General features: G+C 39.8%; 1 protein-coding gene across 1 annotated transcript in view; it reads left to right on the top strand.

Annotated features, from left to right (window-relative positions):
* PACS2 (phosphofurin acidic cluster sorting protein 2) overlaps positions 1-19,877 on the top strand; it is a 171,531-nt gene that overhangs the window by 55,585 nt on the left and 96,069 nt on the right. Inside the window, exon 9 of the mRNA XM_072428760.1 lies at positions 15,010-15,167. Coding sequence (XP_072284861.1) covers positions 15,010-15,167 — 158 coding nt within the window. The remainder of the gene's footprint in view (positions 1-15,009; positions 15,168-19,877) is intronic.

Raw genomic sequence — 19,877 nt, 5'->3', positions numbered from 1 at the left:
AAAAAAAAAAAATTTCATGAAAACCTGTGACGCTTTTGGAACAGAAATCTAGAAATCAGTGTAACGCTCAGGTGGTTAAACCAGGGCAGCCTAGGCTGTGCCACAAATGTGTTGAGGGGACACTTTGCAGCAACATGTGTCATGACAGTAATATGAAGCGATGCAACCTCCAGCTGGGAAGATCACCTTTAGGCCAACTGCCCAGAGGCTCTGCACAACCCAACCCTAGGTAGTGTATGATTTGATGCATATGGACATGGAGGAGGGTGTAAGTGGTGCAGTGAATGAGGCCCAGGTGTCTGAAGACATTTCTGTTGAGGGGTGTGTGAATGAGATTGTTCCCCCATTTGTGTCTGTTGATGTGCCTTTTCTGTTTCTGCCTTTCCTTCTGTGTCTGGTTTGGTTGTGCCTGAGTCGCAAGTGAGGGACAATTTTTTTAAGTTTAAGTTTTATTTATTGAGTACAAAATTATCAACAGAGTCAAACAATACATTACCAAAATGAACAGCAAAATTCAGAGTAGTCAGCACAGTTTGTAAACATTACTTCCTCAAAAATGGCAATTGTGAATTCTTTCCGCTCATTGGTCAACCTCGAACATCCATTGTAAACAATATAGAGCTAATCCTCTTGGACTCAACCCTCATTTTTTATTTTTGTAAGAATGCTGAAAGACTAACACTTCTTGAGTAAGGTGGGAAATGGGAATGTTGTAAGGGGGGAGCGTGTGTGCGTGCGTGTGTGTGTGTGACTTATATAATTACATAATAATAGAAATTCTTAAAACTTTAAAGTTAACAAGTATACTCCTTAGAGGTGCTACAGCTCTAGGTGTCTAAAGATCCTCTCGTAGAGCATTTAGGTAGTCTGCAGACTCTTAACATGGTCTAGTAAAACCATCTCTTTTTGGTGGTTCTCTTCTCCGTGCCTTTCAGAGGCAGTCAGGTCTTCCATTGCATATAAATTATTGGCAAGCCATTTGGCAATACTTGGTGTTTCAGTTTGCTTCCACATGGCTGGGATGCAGGCTCTGGCTGCCTCCACTAATCTGATCAATAGGGATTTGCAGTAAACTTTTCTCAGAATCATGATAAGGTGCAACAAATAAAAAAAAGGCTTCAAAGGGACTTGGGATGTCTGTAAACTGTGGAAGGAGCCTATGAACCTTTTGCTAAAATAGACGGATCCTCGGACATTCCCAGAAGATGTGGAGAAAAGTACCTGTATCCTCTCCACATCGCCAACACACATCAGAGGTTCCAGGAAACATAGAACAGAGATGGGTGGGAATATTGATATCCAAATCCTGTGTCCATATCAACAATTAGGGAGGTAGGAAATCAGGTTCTGGAGTAAGCAAAATTGAAAGTAAATGAGACCAGGTCCCTGCTTTATACATAATGCTTCAAAATCTGAGAACGTTTTTGGTCTAATTGGTCTAATGTTGGTAATGAATGCAGATGGGATCCGCATGATCTTTAATAATGTTGGCCAATGGTTCTTTTGCATAAAATAACAAACTTGTCGTGCATCCTTTTCTGCTAAACTTTGAAATTTAGACCTGCTTGAAATTTTGTGCGACCAAGCACTGGATACAATGAAGACAATGTAGGTGATATCTTAGGTGATCGTGCCACTTTGTGGAATGCACCTATTCGCTTCCACTGTGGGATGTCCGCGAACATGGAACATGGGCAGGAAAAGTGGATTGTTACAGTGGGAGCGCAGTTAATGGAATTTCAATCATGGCCTGTTCTATTGTTTCCATTGTTTCCACCTTGCATGTCTAAACTACTCTTGCTATTCTACCCAGGTGGATTGCAGCATAGTACAGTGATGGGTCTGGAACACCTACTCCACCATACTTCTTAGCTAAGCGTGCCTATATATATATATATATATATAGTTACTGTACAGTTATATTACAGGTTTCACTTTTTCAAACAGATTTTTTTGTTTTTTTATTTAAAGTTTATTATTAAATTTATTAAATATTAGACATATTTCGGTGAGTTATGCCTAAGAATTATGAGCCTACAATGTAAAATAAATTGCCATGCAAAAAAAAGTAACGATTTTTGTGTGAAAAGACAGACAAAATTAAAACGCTAGTGAGGTTAAAGCTGTCAAGTTCTTCAGGTAGTTTGAATAGAAGTAAGGCCACAAAGTAGCAATTGCAATCATCCTGATGGCGGTGCCCACTCCATTAAAAGTGGCAACCATTAATGTCGGTAGCATCAAATCTGTAACTGCTTGTAACTGCCTTATTTTTGATGCTGACATTTTTATTTTTGCAAGAGACCCGGCTCAGTTCTCTGCCCAAAATCCACCTGCCAAAGAGGGAGTGGGGTTGCGGTCTTTCCTTCTGGTCTCTTGCAGCTTAGCCTTACAGTGGAGTCGCGGTTCTTTTAAAAACCGATAAGGTGACTTGTCGGCAGAATATTAAAGTTGAAATAGGGAGATGTATGGTAGACTCATAGACGCCAATGTGGAGGGGCAGAATCTGCGCCTTATAAAAACATCTATGGGACAAAATGGGGCAGGAAATCCCTCTTCAACAAGGTTAAGCCCTTTTATTTTTACTTCCCTGTAGATTGTTTTTGGAGGGTATTTTAACATCGTTATTAGGCCTAAAGACAGGAAAGATTTCAGAGACAAGCTGGGAAGTGATAGATAGTTCATGCAGTTGAGCTCTCATTTTATGCTATCTGTGACTCTGAATGCGTCAAATACTCAGCTAAGAGGGAGGGGTATCTGGAAACCTAATTCAGAATTGTTGAAGAATGAGTGTTAGACTATCCTTTGAGGATTTATTTCTGGCACAGGTATCGGTCCTGGACCTGTGTAGCAGTAAGTCTGAGTCAATGGAGCTTGTTAAAAGCAGGATTGGTGGCTTTTTGTGATCCCTTGGTAAAAGGAAATTAAGTGATAAATAAGTAAACGATCAGCAATTGAGCAGAGAGCTTGACCAACTTGTCTCAATAAAAGGTAACCCAGAGGAGATTGCTGAGGTAAAACTTCTTTTAAAAGAAAAACAATTTGACAGGCCTCTTTGGTTTGGAAAGGGGAATATGGGAAATACCACTTGCCTGACCCTTACCAGAATTGCAAACAGGGATCAGCAGTTAAGCTAGTGGAAGGTCTGATTGGCAATACAGGTTCCCTGGTTAAGTCCAGGGCAGGGATCCTGGATGTAATCAGAAAATCTTATACAGATCTCCTAGGAAGAAAACCTTTTGATCTTGACAAGATGAAGGCATTTTTTATAAGATCCACACCAGCCTTGGGAAATGTTTCACATTCTGCTTTGGTTTTGACAGAATCAATCACAGATAAGGTGTATCATGCTATGGATAAACTGACCACCAAGAAATCACCTGGGCCATATGGACTGACAGCAGAGTTCTGTAAAAGCTTTCAATCCAGTCTGTTCCCTTGGTTAGCAGAGGTTTTCAACGGCTGTCTCAGTGTTCTCCCCAGAATTTTTTTTCAGCCGGGTGGTGGGAAGCTGTAGCCGGGTGGCCAAAAAGGGTGTGTGGCAAAACATGGCAAATTCAGTGCTCCAACATAAGTTGTTTATGCCATGGGTATCCAGTAACCTCTTATTGTTCAGTGTTCTACCTTCTCCCTATACTTTGTTTCAATATTGTAATGCCTGCCCCTTTAGTATATGCAATTTTTCCATTCTATGTATTTTGCCACAGCTGCCCTATGCCGTGTATTGTGACCCAAATTCCTAGTGTTCTAAGTTTTAAGAGTGTATTCCTTTGTTGTAGTTTAATAGTATAATGAATGTGGTGTAACAAGTTAGGCTTAGTTCATATTGGCAGCAAAAAACATTTTCCTCTCTGAGTGACTTCTGGCAACTGCTAGGCACCTAGGATTGGTAACGGGCGGTAAGTGCCTGACTTTTTCAGAGCTAGCAGTTTTTTAAGCAGCAGTGGTTCCTGGCATGAGGAATGGACAAATGTAACCTTACTGCCAGTGTGAATTTAGTCTAACTTCAGATGTGGTCCTGAGGCTATATTTAGTTAAAGTGAACTTTTGTGAAAACATTTTTTTTTCACTTGATTCTTTTACAAAATTGTCCCAGCACGCCCATGCTGGCTCAGCTTCCACCTTTTCTCTAATGCTCACTTGTATGTCCAGTGCTGTCTTACACTGCACATGCATGAGATTGAACACTTTTTTTTACATTATAAGAAAGCCTCTGAAGATGCATGCACAGAAGAAGCAGTGCAGAGCCTCTTGGGACATGTGACACAGATATCCTAGGAGGCTGCAGATTTCCCCTTCGGTCTTTACCGAAACGGAAGTAAAGACTGAATGGGAGAGGTCCTCCCTAAAAAGTGTAAAAACAAAAAAAACACACATTTTTCTATTATATAACAGAGAAAGTCACTCTTTAATAAAATGTTAAAAATGTCATTATGCTTTATTAGCATCATGCATGTGATATCAGATGGGGACAAGACAGCCAGTGACCCCTTCTCATCACTGTCCATATTCTATAAAAAACTGGCTGTGAAGTTTATCCACAGTGTGTAATGATGTCATCGGCAGCGCAGTGTGATAGCTATATGAGTGTAGAAGCTGCTTGTCATATTCTGCAGCCTAACACCTCACTGTGTTCAAACCTTCATATCTTCAGAACCGTTGGTTGTATTAACTTGAAATTTTGAAAGGTACACGTGGAGGCATAGGAAACTGAAACTGTAGGTGAAAGTGGGGTACACTTGTAGCTAAACCTTTCTAAAATGTAATTAGTATGTCATTATGAGAACATAAATCTCTGCCAGCAAAATGTGCTGCCTGCTCTGTTACACATATCTGTCTGCATCTATACCTCAAACCCCAATTTCTCTAGAATTAAGAGGTGCAGGGAAACAAAAATATAGGTAGAAGTGGGAGACTACCTTTCATCACCATGGCATCATTACAACATTAAAAAAAACAAAAAACTGTCCTTTAAAATGCACTTACTTGTTACACATGACTGTAACGTTCCAGTACTTCAACCCCAATACATTTTAGTGGGCAGAATTTATGTTCTAATGATGCCATAGTGATGAAGTTTTAGGAGATGTTATTCACAGATGTTCCCCACTTGTAACTATATATCTGGTTTCTTACACCTCCCCTTCCAGGGAAATTGAAGTTCAAAATGTTAGTTAAGTGGACAGGAATGTGTAACAGGACAGGGAAGCCAATTTTGATGGGCAGAGTGTTTTATGTTCTAATGATGTTGAATTAATGAGATTGTAAGGGAAGAATGTGCCCTCCTTTTGTTTTGTACCCCCCACCTCAAAAAAATTGAGGTTCAAAGAAGAGAAGCAGACAGTAGTTTCAAAGGTATAGATTTGTGACAGGTGGGTATATATTTAGGGGCCCATCCCAATCCTCCTTGCTATGTTAGTGGCCCCAGGATCCCCAATTTGCATTTTCAATTTAGGAATCCAAGGCGCAGTTTCCTCTGAAACAGCAACCCCAAAGTTAAATTTTCATAACTTTTTACATTTGTGACCCCATATCTTGGAATTCTTTAAAGCTGGCGGGGCTGAAATTGTAGTAACTAGTATCTATGAGGGTCCCCTGTGCATCCTGAAAATACAAGTCATTGTGACATACAGTTTAGTAGATATGGAGGTTTGTACACAAAGAGCTGTGAGAATGCAGAACGACATGCAGACTTTACACACAGCGGGGCTGCCCGTGTCTCATTCACATGAAGGCTGAACTGTGTGCTCACCTCTCATCACAGCAGCAATCCTCTGAACGGATGACAGCTGAACACAGAGCAGCCTCACTGAGATCTGTGCAGAGGATGAGAGCTGCTGAGGAGAGGTGGTAAGGTAGGCACAGCATCCAGGTGGAGCAACCGGCTAAAACCCTCGGAAGAACTATGCTGTATGAAAGAGGGTTCACTCCCTTCCATCCATGAGGCGATCTGCTGTGATTCTCCTGTCAAAGGGGAAAAGTTAATCAAGAATTGAGAACTGGCGACAGATTAGCCTTCTGAATGTCGATAGAAAAATCCTGTGAAAAATTTTCTTCTGCTTGTTCTCAAGTGGCAGACTATCTTCTTTCCAGTAATCACCACACCTTGATTCAAGATAGAAGTACATTCTCAGTGGTGTTAGCTATCTGGGAGGTCTTGGAGAGATGCAGGGCTACTGGTTGGATGGAATATCTGCTGGCATTGGATTAGGCAAAAGCTTTTGATCGGGTGAATCACGAATATCTCTGTTTGCTGCTTGGAAGATACAGCTTACAATCTAAATGTATTGATTGGCTAAAACCCCTTTATTAGGTGGCAGAAATCATTCCACTTGTAAATGATTGAATTAGTAAACCCTTTGAAGTGAGCTTGGTGGTGCGACAAGGATGCCTTCTGAATCCCCTGGTATACATGTTTGCAATTGGCCCCTTCATTCGAAGGCTAGAGAGTAGACCGTTGTGTTGGGTTCCTTTTGAGCATTGCTGATAAGCCCCCTTTGAGAGAAGTCGCCTATGCTCATGAGAGAAGTCGCCTATGCCCAAGATGTATCTGTGATTATCTCTGCGACAAATGAGGCACAGGTGGTAGTCTGTGACTGAACAGTATGCAGAGGCCTTGGGTTCTAAGATCAACCGTGACAGTGTGAAGTTTTCTAGATTGATAGGGAATTCAAGAGTTTTGATCTCCTGGATACCTTCTTGTGGAAGAATTGGAAAATGTTCTACAGAGAAAGGGTTGGTCTGATCAAAACTTTGCTAGTTCCAATAATATTTTATGACATCTTTGTCTGTCTTTGCCAGCTTTCCTGTACACCAGGATATACAGCTGCAGCTTCCAGGTGCTTTGGGGAAACTGGGGACCTGACTAGGCTCACCTTTCATGGTAAACTTACCTGGGGATTTATCTGCACCGACCTTCAAGAGACTGTGTGTGCTTGAGACAAGAATGTAAAGAACCTGAAGAGACCATAGAGCACTTTCTGCTCCAATGCCTCTTTAATGTAGAAGTTTATAAAAGGGTTGGGAGGGGCTCTAGGTATTACCTTTCTCATTCACATGATTATGCACAGTGAGTATATGGAGCATTTGAGACTCAATGGGGTTTTGGTCCACTTTTTATAGTCTGCAGTAATTGGATATTGCACTTGGAATGCACAGTGTCAGGTATGCATATATAGAAAAACCCTTCCTGTCAAGGTGGTAGTGAATAATGTTGTGCACACGGTGGGGAAAATCCGGGCTCTTAAAAAGTGAAGAATGACAGAAGCAGCCTGGATGAGGGTGTGGAGGAACATCAGGTCTTCCTTTGGTGTTCTTCCCTTTTTAGGGTGAGCGGATTTCTCTGTCTGTCCTCCGTACAATCCTTAGATTTTGTTATATAGACTGATTTTTGAAAAAGGGCTTACATACATGGTGACAGGTTTGTGCTTCCTGGCCTTGCTTAGTATATGTTAGATAGTATTTTTTTTTTTTTTAAAGTAAAAATATATAATATTCTTTGATCTGTGTATTTTTGGCGTATGGCCTGTGATTGAGTTCGGCATAAAAGTCTGATATTTATTTTTTTCTATTATGCACATATTGTAAATATGTTTCTATGTGTTTTTTATGTGTGCAACATTCCAAAAAGAATATTTACAATCTGAGGTGGGGAAAGTAGCACACAATAGGAGGAGGGATATGGAATGGTGGGTAATTAGTGAGAGTTTTAAGAGACAGAAGAAGATACCAGTTTTTTGATGATTGAAAAGATGAAGTTTGAGTGCTCTTCTTAAATGAACAGAAAGTAGGAGCAAGCAGGATAGGACAAAGAAGACCATACCCATTCCAGAGAGTTGAAGCAGCCCTAGAAAAGTCTTGGAGCGGTGGGTGTGAGGAAGTTGAGTGAGGAAGTCATTAGTAAGTCATTGGAGGAGCGAAGAGAGCAGCTAGGGATGTATTTTTATTTCGGGTCAGAAGGGTAGGCAGGACAGGAACTGTGGAGGGATTTTAAGGCAAAACACAGGAGTTTGACTTTTTAAATGGAAGCCAATGAAGATAATAAGAGGCAGTATAAGAGGAATGGTGGCAAGGATGAATAACGTTAGCTGCAGCAATCATGATAGAATATATAGGAGTCAGTCAGGTTAGTGGAATACCAGAGAGGAGGATGTTACAGTAGTCCAGGCAAAAGATAAAAGCATGTACAAGAAGTTTGGTCTCTGGGGGGACAGGTAGGGGCGCAGGTGAAAAGTGACAGGACCTGGAAATGTTCTGAATCTGGTGGGTTGAAAAGGGTAGAATCGAAAAGTGATGCCAAGTTCTGGTTTACCCAGATTGAATTTCAGAAACCTGTCAACCATCCATGATGAGATGGCTGACAGGCAGCAGGAAACCTTATGCAGGACTGAGGGAGACAAGTCAGGGTTTGACAAAAAGATTTGAGTGTCATCAGCATACAGATGATACTATAAACCAAAGTAGGATATTAGACTGCCAAGTGAGGTGGTGTGCAGAGAAAAGAGAACCGGTCTATGGACTGACCCTTTGTGAACACTGACAGGGTGGAGAGTAGGAATTTCCATTGAAAGAAACATTAAAGGAGCAGTCAGACAGATAGGAAGCAAACCAAGAGGGAGCAGTCACTGATACCAATGGAGTTCATGATATTGATTTGAAGGGGTTGATCAATCAGTCACTGTTATCAGCCAATAGAAAAGCAGTCATCCCCCCCCCCCCCCTTTTCAGTGAAGTGTCAGAGTACAAGTACTTACTAATACATCTTCAGATCCCTACATCTCCCTGTTTCTGAAAAATTTGGGTTGACAGAAGGTAAGTGGCCAGATGTGCGACAGGATGGCACGGTATGATAGGTATAGTTTTTCTAGTTTTTCTGTGATGTGATGGCGCTGCAGCAATAACATTTGAGGAAAAATCTAGGAGAAGAAGCAGGGAAAAGTTGCCTTGTGACTTACTCCGATTAGGTTCTTTGGCTATTTTAGTAAGCACTGTTTCAGTGTAAAGCCAGATTGGAGTGGAAAGTAGGGAGGGGTCCAATTGGGGTTTTTCAGGATACGGAGAACATTGTCATAATTGAAGAGAAGGGTATAAACCAGTAGAAAGGGAGAGGTTGAATAGTTAAGTTAGTGTGGGGGCCAAAGTGTAGGACTGGGCATGCAATAGATGAGGGGATTGGGTCAAGCGGACAGGCAGTAGATGGAGATGAATAGCGAAGATAAGAGACTTCATCCAGAGTAACAAGGCTAAATGGGGTTAGTGATGATTTATAGGTGAAAAGGGGTGAATATGGTTGGAGTGGCACAGTAAGCAGAAACATGTCTGATTTTGGCACTTTTACCTTTAAAGTAGGTGGCTATGTCCTGGGCAGAGAAGGTAGTTGAAGGGGCAGCAGGTGATGGGGTTTAGGAGGCAGTCAGTTGCTGAGAAGAGCCTGCTAGTAGGGTAGGAAAGACTCTCTATGTAGAATTAGGGGAGAGAAGAAGACCCACACCACCACCTACCCTGTGGCCAGTGAAATGCAGGCCTCCATAGGAGAGTGCAGCAAATTCTGAAGATAAAAGCCAAGTTCCAGTAAAATATTTAAAGAGGAGAAGGTTGTGGATAGATGTTAGCTTACTGCAGACAGATCTAGCATTCCATAGACCGCAATAGAAAGAGGGTACGAATTTGTGAGTTAGGTAGTGAAGGCAGTTGTGGGGACCAGGGTTTGGCGAGATGTCACCAGCAAACACAGTAACGAGAGAAGTCCGCAGCAGTCTGATAGCTGGGCCGCAAGAGCACGGAGACCAGCGGTGGTCCGCGGCCCTCAGGAGAAGGACCCCGCTTGGTGGGGTGCACCTACCAGAGCCGTGGACCATATCCCCCGTACAGATTGCAGGTTTAGGGCAGTGGGCAGATTGTGTCTCTGGACACAACCGGCCCACTCTCCCATCGCAGGTTTAGTCAATGAGAGAGTGGGAGGGTTCTAGCATTATGACATCACTTGGGGCAGTTTCTTCCCCTTTGAGTGACAAATGGCTCCCCGCACATGCACAGTTAGGGAGTCCGTAGATTTAGTGGTCTGCGAGCTCCAAAAGTTTGGTGACAACTGAGTTAGCAGACTGGAAAGTAGGAGAGTGAAAGGAACCAGAAGAGTGAGTATGGGGAGAATGATACATTGTAACAAATGAGGAACACCCAGAACAATATGGGTTTTTTTGTTCTTTTTTTTGATGAAGCATAATTCAATAGGCCTGAGGTGAAAGTTGCAAAGTGTAGTAATTCCTGCGAAACAAGAAAAGTTTGATTCACTAGCCAGAGCATAGACTTCCTTAAATGGGAAAAACAAACTGGAAAGTGTGATTTTCAATGTACTAAACAATATAGTATAAATGAAAAGAGAGGAAAGAAAGAGGTTTGAGGCTCATGGGTTTTTATGCAAAAAGTGAAGTGTATTGATTGATTATTCAGTACATAAGTCATCAAATACACATAAACATATATTGTTTTCGTCTCTGTCCTGTTACTTTTTCACAGGGCAGAGTAGTTATACATACTATATAGTATGGAATTTGTCATAAATTATTACGTATAACCAAAAAACTATTCAAAAGGCTGTGCCCTGGCATGCAGTGATTCGATGTGTTTCACCACAAAGGGCTTCCTCAGGCATAGATAGTGGTGCGTGCTTATCGGTCTGTCGTGTATAGAAATGTAATATGTCAGGGGTGGCATAACAAAAATATTTCATGGGTGCGGTGAAGGTTGGTCCCTGGATCTGTCGACCAATGTAATAAATAGATGAGGAGAAGGGTCTCTTCCTTAGAACTGTGAGTTGAAAGAGAGAACCCTTCTATAATTTAAATCATTCAACGTCTATTGGTAGATATAATAAATTTATAGAGGTTAATTCAATATTTTATGGTAAATAAGGGTTTACCTTTTGAATATGGGTTGAGTCACTTGTAAGGGTCAGACTGTTTAATTCTGGATTTGACGGATCAAATCTCTTGGTGGTAGTGTAGTGAATCAGATGGGAAAGTGTCTTCCTAAAGATGGGTCAGTATGAGATTTAGTATATAAAAGTATTTAATAATATATATATATATATATATATATATATATATATCCATGGTGTTAGAGAAGTTTAATAAGAGTTTACATTTCTCTTTGTGAGTATTAAGGGTAATCCAGGGTTAGAAAATGCAGCATACCTTTCTATACTAAACAATATATTATAAAAACTTCTTTAATTTTTATTTAGGGAAAACAATAAAGGACATAACATTTTACACACATTCTTTAAAAAGTTGTTGGTCACAGGACCGAAATGGCCAGTAGGCCTATTTCTTCTACTAATAGAGTAGAAATTTAAACTATCAACCCCACTGGCTCAATAGATGGAATATTTTCTAGACCGTTTTCTGCTACAACAAAGGTAAGTACTATTTTCCTGGATCACTTTATATAAAAGGTGATCCGGGAGGAAAGAGATTTAAACAGATACTCAGTTGCTCTATGTGTTTCGCAGATCTGGTCTGCTTCTTCTGGAGTTTGCTACAAGCCACTTACTAGTAGTATTGATAGTAGCATCTATAAAACAAGTATTTATATTTGTGCAATGTAAGTAGGGCTCTGGGAAGATGGTAGCAGCAGAGTTTGTGTTGGAATCAAGGTGTTTTTTTGATGAAGCTTCATTCAATAGGCCTGAGGTGGAAGTTGCCAAGTGTAGTATGTTTTAATTCTTGCTTCAGTCCCCTGGGTTAATGTTCAATGTGCTTATATTTTGGCACGTGATCAGGGTAAAAAAAAAAAGCTATCATCAGCCAGCTTATTATTGCAGAAGGAATATGTTATGGATAGTGGGGAATAGGAAGAGAACTAGTTAGACAGGAAAGAGACAGAAGTATGAATCCTGCAGATAACATTTTGTAAAAGGCAATGGTTCTGATTACTAGGACATACAGTCTATGAAATCTCTCACAATCTCAGTAGCACAGGTATTTTTTATCAGATGCTTATTAACCTCCCTGCTGGTCTAATTATGTCAGTTTTTTTTTTATGTCAAAAGCCATACATTGATTTGCATGGAAATTTGTTGTTTAATATTGTAGGCCTGTAATTCTTAGGAATAACTCCCGGGTATGATAAAGTTTGAAACACAAATCATAAATTATAATATAATAATTATAAAAGATAACTATAAAAGGTAATGAAATAATATAACAATAAATTTAATTTAAAAATTTATTCAAATTAAAAACACTAAAATTTGTCCAATAAGGGTGCAATATTTTATAATTGGTAGACACTGCATATTGTTCTAGTAGACATAACAGGTATGGTAAATTTTGAAACATGGGGCTCCACAAAGTTTGACGTCACAATCAGGACAGTAGAACCTGGTTTCTTTTTGCATCTTCCTTCCACTGTCATCTCTCTTGGAGCGACAAACCACGCACATCCTTGCTGCCTTTTTCTCAGTTGGTGGGATGTACTCAAGTGACGACCAGTCAGGCATTCCAGATGGACAACTGCAACAGCACGACGTCCAGGTCTATTAGCATCCATTGATGGTGTTTGGTAGTTCAATAGATTCGTAAACTTTCCAAATGAAGTCAGAATTACTCAGGCCTGTCACTCTTTTGTTTTTAGAAAATGTAGGCATTCTACAAGCATTGCTCAACAAAATGCCTGAAAATCTTTTTGTAGTACTTTTTTTTCCTGTTTCCTCTCTGCTTTGTAGAATGTCATTGCTTGATCAGCTCTGTTGACACCATGGTGTTATTGTAGTCCCACCACTTGTGGCTTCATGATTGCTTTCCCACCTTTTGTGCGTACCATAACAGTGGAGCCATTATGGACTGTACTCGTTAGGCACACATCTTTCTTGTCACGCCATCGAAGGGCCATCATTTTGCCTTTCTGCCAGGCAACCATTTCTCCTGTTTTCAGCTTCCTTTTTGCAAACATTGATGGCATTTTGTGCCGGTTAGACCTAACCGTTCCATAGGCATATGTTTTGCGTTGTAGAAAAAACTCCTAATGTTCAGGAGAAGTAAAGAATTTGTCATTTGTGACACAATAGCCCTAAGTTTAGCAATGAGTGAGAGAACAGATGTTGCCATTCTATAGTTGCTGTATTTTGGGTTGAATTTTGTTTCTTTTTCAGTGTATAGGACTGAATTCCAAAAGTAGCCAGTTGACGGTTCCCACAGCATTAAGGAGTACACGACACACCGGGCTCTTTGATGCAATGTATTGCACCCAGCTGAGCTTCCCCTTGTAGGCCATTAGACTTTCATCTATGCTGATGTCTCTTTCTGGCACATAGGTCTGTTGGTAATTTTTAAGAATCATTTGAGATACTTCCCAAATTTTCTTGAGTTTTGGTGCAGGATGAGTAGTTTCAGCAAAATCTTCATTGTTGGCAAAGTGTAGATATTACATGATCAGGGTAAATCTGTGGCATGTTTTTTATTGGTAGTGACTCCAAATCACTATCGCTTCTTTCTATTTTTTCAAAAACCACTTTTGTGCTGGTGAGACGGCTTTTAGATGCCATGGATGTGGTTGTTTCCAGTAAGAAGTCAGTTATGTTCAAGGCCAGATGTGTTCAAATGAGGAAATGGTCAGGAAAAGTTCAAGCAAAGGTCAGACCAAGGTCAGGGCTGATAGTGGACAAAGTGTAAAGCTGCGTACACACTTCCAATTTTTATCGTTCAAAATGAACGACGAACGAACAATCGATTGGGCAAAAATGGTTCGTAAAAAAAGTAACCAACGACGCCGACGAACGAGGAAAGTCGTTGGAAATGAACGACCGGACCGGCGGATCGGATTGGACGACGATCGTTGACCATCGTTCGTGTGTACGATCGTTCATTGATCGTCCATGGTCTGAGCATGCGTGATGAACGAACGTTCCTGTGGTGCACGTAACTTCCTGTATCGTTCAAACGATCGCATCTATTGTGTGTACAATATCTACGAACGATCGTGTCGTTATCTGTATGTACAGGATCGGTGCTATACGATCGTTCGCAGATATCGTGCAGGATCGTTCGTCGTTCGTTTACCAACTATAATAATTGGAAGTGTGTATGTAGCTTAAATCAGGACACTGGACAAACCTGTTGGATGCACTAATAGTTATACTTTTGCATTTAATATTTATTATATTTACTGTGATCAATGATTTAAAAGCAGATTACAATGTAATCTGCTTTTAAATTTCTTGCCAGGCCACACCTCCCTAGCCTACCAATGCTTTACGCATTACAACGAGGATGTGATGCAGAAGCCGGCTGGAAGATGCCGCTGAATTTTGGCACATTTTTTTTTTTTTTTGCTACCCCAAGTGTTGCTCAGGGTTACCACTTTTGGTATATAAAATTCACCCCGAGCCACACTCGGGAATATCGCCAGGGGGGTTAAAGATACCAGATGTAGCTGCTATTAAATCTTTAGTTCCAATTGGCTCTGTAAACCCCTAAACCTGATATTTTCACCTGCTGTGGTTCACCAAATCGTCCTGATGATAAAGTGGTTGTTGGAGTAATACTGTATGTTCATTCAGCATATCTGTATTTTGCTGTACATGACCCCACATCCTCTGCTGTTTTTTCCATCTCTTAAGTTCGCACCCTCTTAGATTTTGCTAGATAGCTGGTAGCTCTGTATAGAAATTGTTCTCAATCTAATGGAGATATCATTCAAAGTTATAAAAGTATTTAACCTACTGTATGCTTGTGATGATCTCCTTGATCTATGGGATAGCTTATCAGATCTCTATGAGCGAGACAAGTAGTGTCCTAGCCTCACATGCAATTTTGCAGCTTCTAGCTTAGTGGTGCAATGGTAGCACTACCATCCTATTAGTCACCATAAAAAAATGTATTTTTGTTCGTGCTGATTTTATGTTATTTTATAGCCTTAATACCCATTTTAATATTAGCTAAGATTTTGACTCCCTAATATATCTATATACCGGAAGCTCAATCATTAGTTTCCTATGTGTCATTTTATTCCTAGGTACTTGACTCTGAGCAGGATCCAGGGGAACATGTGCCAGAAGTTGAGGAGGATATGGACTTGTTGTATGACACACTTGATATTGACAATCCAAGTGATAGTGGCCCAGAAATGGAAGACGATGACAGCGTACTCAGCACTCCTAAGCCAAAGTTAAAGTAAGAAGCCCAGCAAATCATTCTTTATTGCTATCAGTGTACCAAAAAAAAAGTCAGTGAAGTTTCCAGTGAGTTGTGTGGGTACAGTAAAGTTAAAGGCTCTGTTATTAATGTTTTTTCTGTTTTTGAGAATTTTAAGTTTCTATTCGCAAATGTTAATAAAAGGGTAGTGGCTAGGCAAGCATGATTTACTTGTCCATAGGCATTTTTGCTAACTACACTAAAACAAATATGCATGATGGCATAGCGAACAAAAATTTATTCTGTAAATAAGAAAGACTTGTAAGTCTACAAAACCAAACAGAAAATTTTGGGGGACTTTTTTTAGGCAGCACAAACAGACACAGTTGTCAACACTTCATTTAGGATCAACATTAAAAATACAGTTCTATTTTCTATATTAAGAACATTTAAAACCTCAGGAAATTCTTCCGATGTGTTTTAACATATGGAATCCTTAATATTCTTCTTCTCTACACGTTTGGCGGCAATTAGATCTTCATCAGGAGATTGAGAACTTTCCTATACAAGAAAAAATAATTCCTACAAAAGAACAAATAATCAACTTATCTCAAACAGTTGTTATGACAACACTATATAATAAAACAAAAATAAACATTTTTTGTACAATTTACCTTTTATATTTAACTCCTTTTATAGAGCAACATTGTTTATTTCTGCTTAATATTCTTTCTCCTCAGTAGCTGGCCCCACTAGGAAATGTCCTCTCTGAAAATGGCTCCAAAATACACAGGAGGTGCAGGGTAAAAAAAACCCCAGATGATCCTTCCTTTCGATCTAATAAGATTTCAATGGATCCCACAATATTTATTTTCAAAATATAAATAACTACCATATCCCTACAATATATATAACCGCACCCATTACTCTTTAAACTATGTAACCATATGATTTAGGGTTCAACACTATGCTCAAACAGTTAGCATTCCCTTTAAAATGATTGCACAGCTCAACAAAAACATTTTTGTTTTCACTTGCCAAGGATTTTTAAATATATTTAGTGTAATTCTGAATATATGTAATAATGAATCCAGAAATAACATCAGTTTCATTGAATCAGCTCCAGTTCTTGTGATACAGAAATCGGAATAGACGATTTTACCATCAACAAATGTTAATACAGCATATTATCAATCTTTATTTACACCAATGATTAGCATTTTGTTTATTTTTAGATGTAGCATTATTTTTATGAAACTTTCATTTGCCTTCTTTTTATTCATACAATTTCTTTTTTTACAGAAATATGAGTTCTTCAAAAAGTTGTTTAAATGACCCAAATGTATTTTGCTACATTTGTGGTGAATATTTTTAACAAAAACAGTGACGAAACATTACAGAATTTGTGAAACAAGCATATCTTGCATATTTTGGTAATAAACTGGGGGACCAAGATAAGTATTGGGCTGCCCATATGGTATGCAAAACTTGTGTAGAGTTTCAGCGTCAGTGGAAAAATGGAAAACTGAAAAGTTAAAAATTTGGTGTACCTATGGTATGGCGAGAGCCCAAAAATCATCATAATAATTGGTATTTTTGTGCTGTGAATGTAAAAGGTTTCAATCGTTACAAGAAAAACAAGTGTAAGTACCCTGATTTGGAATCCTGTGCCGCATGGTGCTGATGTTCCTATACTTGTCAGTACACTCCCTGATATTCCTGTATCTGACAAAGAGGATATACAGGGTTTGGAGTGTAATCCAGGAGTTAGCAGTGGAAGTGAATATGAAAGAAATGTTTCATCAAACCAGCAGTTCTCCCAAGAAGAGCTCAATGATTTAATACGTGACCTAAATCTGTCAAAAAAAGCATCTGAACTAGAATCCAGGTTAAAGGAAGAGAACTGTCTGAAACCGGAAGTTAAAATAATGGTTTATAGGACAAGAGAGGTGACACTCCTAACATATTTCAGTGAAGATGGAGACTTGCCCATATGGGAATACCCAAATACTGAGTGTATTGATTTAAAAATGAAGTTTCTACTTAGACAGCAAAGTGGATACACAGAGTACCCATGTTTCATCTGCTTGTGGGATAGTAGAGCAAAGCAGGATCACTGGGAAAAAAGTGACATGGCCTCCAAGGGAAAACATAAAAAAAAAGTGCAGCGAACATCATTAACTAGCCAATGGTTGACAAGAAAAAATGATTCTCCCTCTACTACACATAAAGTTGGGATTGATGAAGCAATTTGTTAGAGCTCTGAACAAGGACGGTGATTCTTCAAATACATTTGTAGATTCTTTCCTGGATTGAGTACTGAAAAATTAAAAGCTGTGATCTTTGATGGACCCCAGAGACTCTTTATGGCAAAGTCATAGATCTAAAATGTCTTAAAATCGTTTTTTCATTCATAGAATATATTGACATAGTATTGCAAAAATTTAATTTTTATACCTAGGCATATCTAGTTTAATTTTGCTTAGTTTTTATGTTTCATTAGTTTTCTTTGAGGTTATTATTGAGGTCATTATTTCAAAAACTAGAACCAATCTAGCAAAACCTTTACCATATTTGGAATCTGTGCATCAAACATAACCTAAAATGACTTTAATCTGTTTGGCAAGAAAATGTTTGTTGACCAATGTTATAAATAGGGTGTGCGCATGCCCGGGTCTCCGTCATGGCAGCAGCTTAAACAAGCTCTGCGCCACCCGATGAGAATAGCAGCTATCAGCAGAGCATCGAGTTATACTCACCTCTCGTTTCAACTTCCTTACCACTTGGGCATTCCCTGGCACCATGGGCACCCACTCTCTGTCTTCTAAGAAAAGGCAGGCAAAACAGGATTGCCGCGCTGCCTATGCCAGACTTTAATCCAACATGGTGACTGTAAGCCATGCAAGCATATCCGGCAAGACTGAGACACCCCTGCATCCACAAAACAGAGACTCCCTTGCTCTGATGGAGTCTTCAATCCAGTTAACGACTCCCGATTTATTGGACCAATCCTCACCGGGTGACAGTACTGCATTGTAGAAACGCAAAGCAGCCTTACATAGAGCTCAGGTTTCCAGCAGCCCTGACCAGGCTGACAGGCCTGCTTCCTCCCCTGAGGAGACTGAGCACACCGCATTCTCATGCGGCGTTGAATCCACAATCACCTGATGGAGAGGTACTGCATTTTTCCTCCTTTTTTTTTTTTTTTTTTTTTTTTTTAAACTCTGGAACACTTTTGATATTGTAGTACATGAGGCCCTGTTTAAAAGATTACCGGCCTACCTCACTAACGAGATGAAAGAAGATCACCCTCTTACTGTGCAGCTGGAAGGTTGCATGACCGATGTTACCACAGTTTTAGAAGGTCATGAGGAGGATATTGATTCTCTTAAGTCTAAATTCCAAACCTTACACTATAAGCTAGAGGATGCAGAAAATCGGGCATGTCGCTCTCACCTGCGTATACGTGGCCTCCCTGAACATATCGTGCACTTTGCATCTACTATTTTACCCCTCTTGCAAGAATTAGCACCCAATATTTCTGTGGAGCGCCTAGAGATGGATTGGGTTTAGAGGGCTCTTACTATGCGTCAACCTTCTGGCCCCCCTGTGATGTTCTTATTAAGTTTCACTTTTATCGTACAAAGGAACAGATACTACGTTCCTCCAGAGAAAAGGAACCTCTGTCTTTTTTCAGAGTTATGCCTACCAGGTGTTTGCAGACCTGGCACCTTCGACAATTCGAGAAAAGAGCCATGAAGCCCTTCCTTTAAACTCTTCGGCAACATCATATACAACATCGCTGGGGATTCCCATTCCGGATTACATTCTGTTACCAAGGGGCGCTTTATGCTGTTACTACCCCTGAGGAGGCAGGACAATGTCTACAAGACTTAAGCCTGACTAACTTATCCTCACCTCAAGCTTCTACAGCTTCCAGATTTCCACGTTGTGACCACAATCTACCTGCTGGCGAGAAGAAATTGCCTGCCAACTAAATTTTCTCCAGTGGTTTTTGATCTTGTGGTTTCGGTTATTTTTTTGATGTTAGCAAGGCTGATTTGAAGATCCTCCATCCTGGTTTTGATTGCAGACGGTGCCCACAGCCTGTGTCCTGAAAATCTGGTGTTCTATCCCCTGGTTTTGAATCGCTTGTTATTTCTATTTTTTATATGATGGTTTTTTCTACCTTTAACCACATTGTAGAAGTGGCACAAACGCCAGTATTATATGGTCCTCAACTACTTTAAGATTTGATTTTTGTTTTTTTCTCTCTTCTTCTTTTTTGGTAACCCCAATGAAGGTTATGGCATATTTTGTGCCAAGACTTGAGCATTTTGCCTTTTTATATTTATATTGCGGAAACAAGTTACAATGTTGGTCAGCTGCACAGTATTATTCTGGCCATATTGGCAAGTGTGATTATAAACAACTCCCCCGGTAGGATGTAGTACTACTTTGATACGATTTTGTGCAAAATATGGTCATGTTTCATTAGAAGCTTCTCATGGTTGCACCATATTGGTATACAGTTAGGTCTTTAAATATTTGGTCAGAGACAACTTTTTTCTAATTTTGGTTCTGTACATTACCACAATTAATTAAAAAATAAAAAAGAACTCTGATGCAGTTGAACTGCAGACTTTCAGCTTTAATTCAGTGTGTTGAACAAAAAGATTGCATAAAAATGTGAGGAACTAAAGCCTTTTTTTACACAATCACTTCATTTCAGGGGCTCAAAAGTAATTG

Source organism: Pyxicephalus adspersus, chromosome 12, assembly GCF_032062135.1.
Source record: "Pyxicephalus adspersus chromosome 12, UCB_Pads_2.0, whole genome shotgun sequence".
Classification (NCBI taxonomy): domain Eukaryota; kingdom Metazoa; phylum Chordata; class Amphibia; order Anura; family Pyxicephalidae; genus Pyxicephalus; species Pyxicephalus adspersus.
The sequence above is the reverse complement of the archived record's forward strand: the minus strand, read 5'-3'. Positions and strand labels throughout refer to the sequence as shown.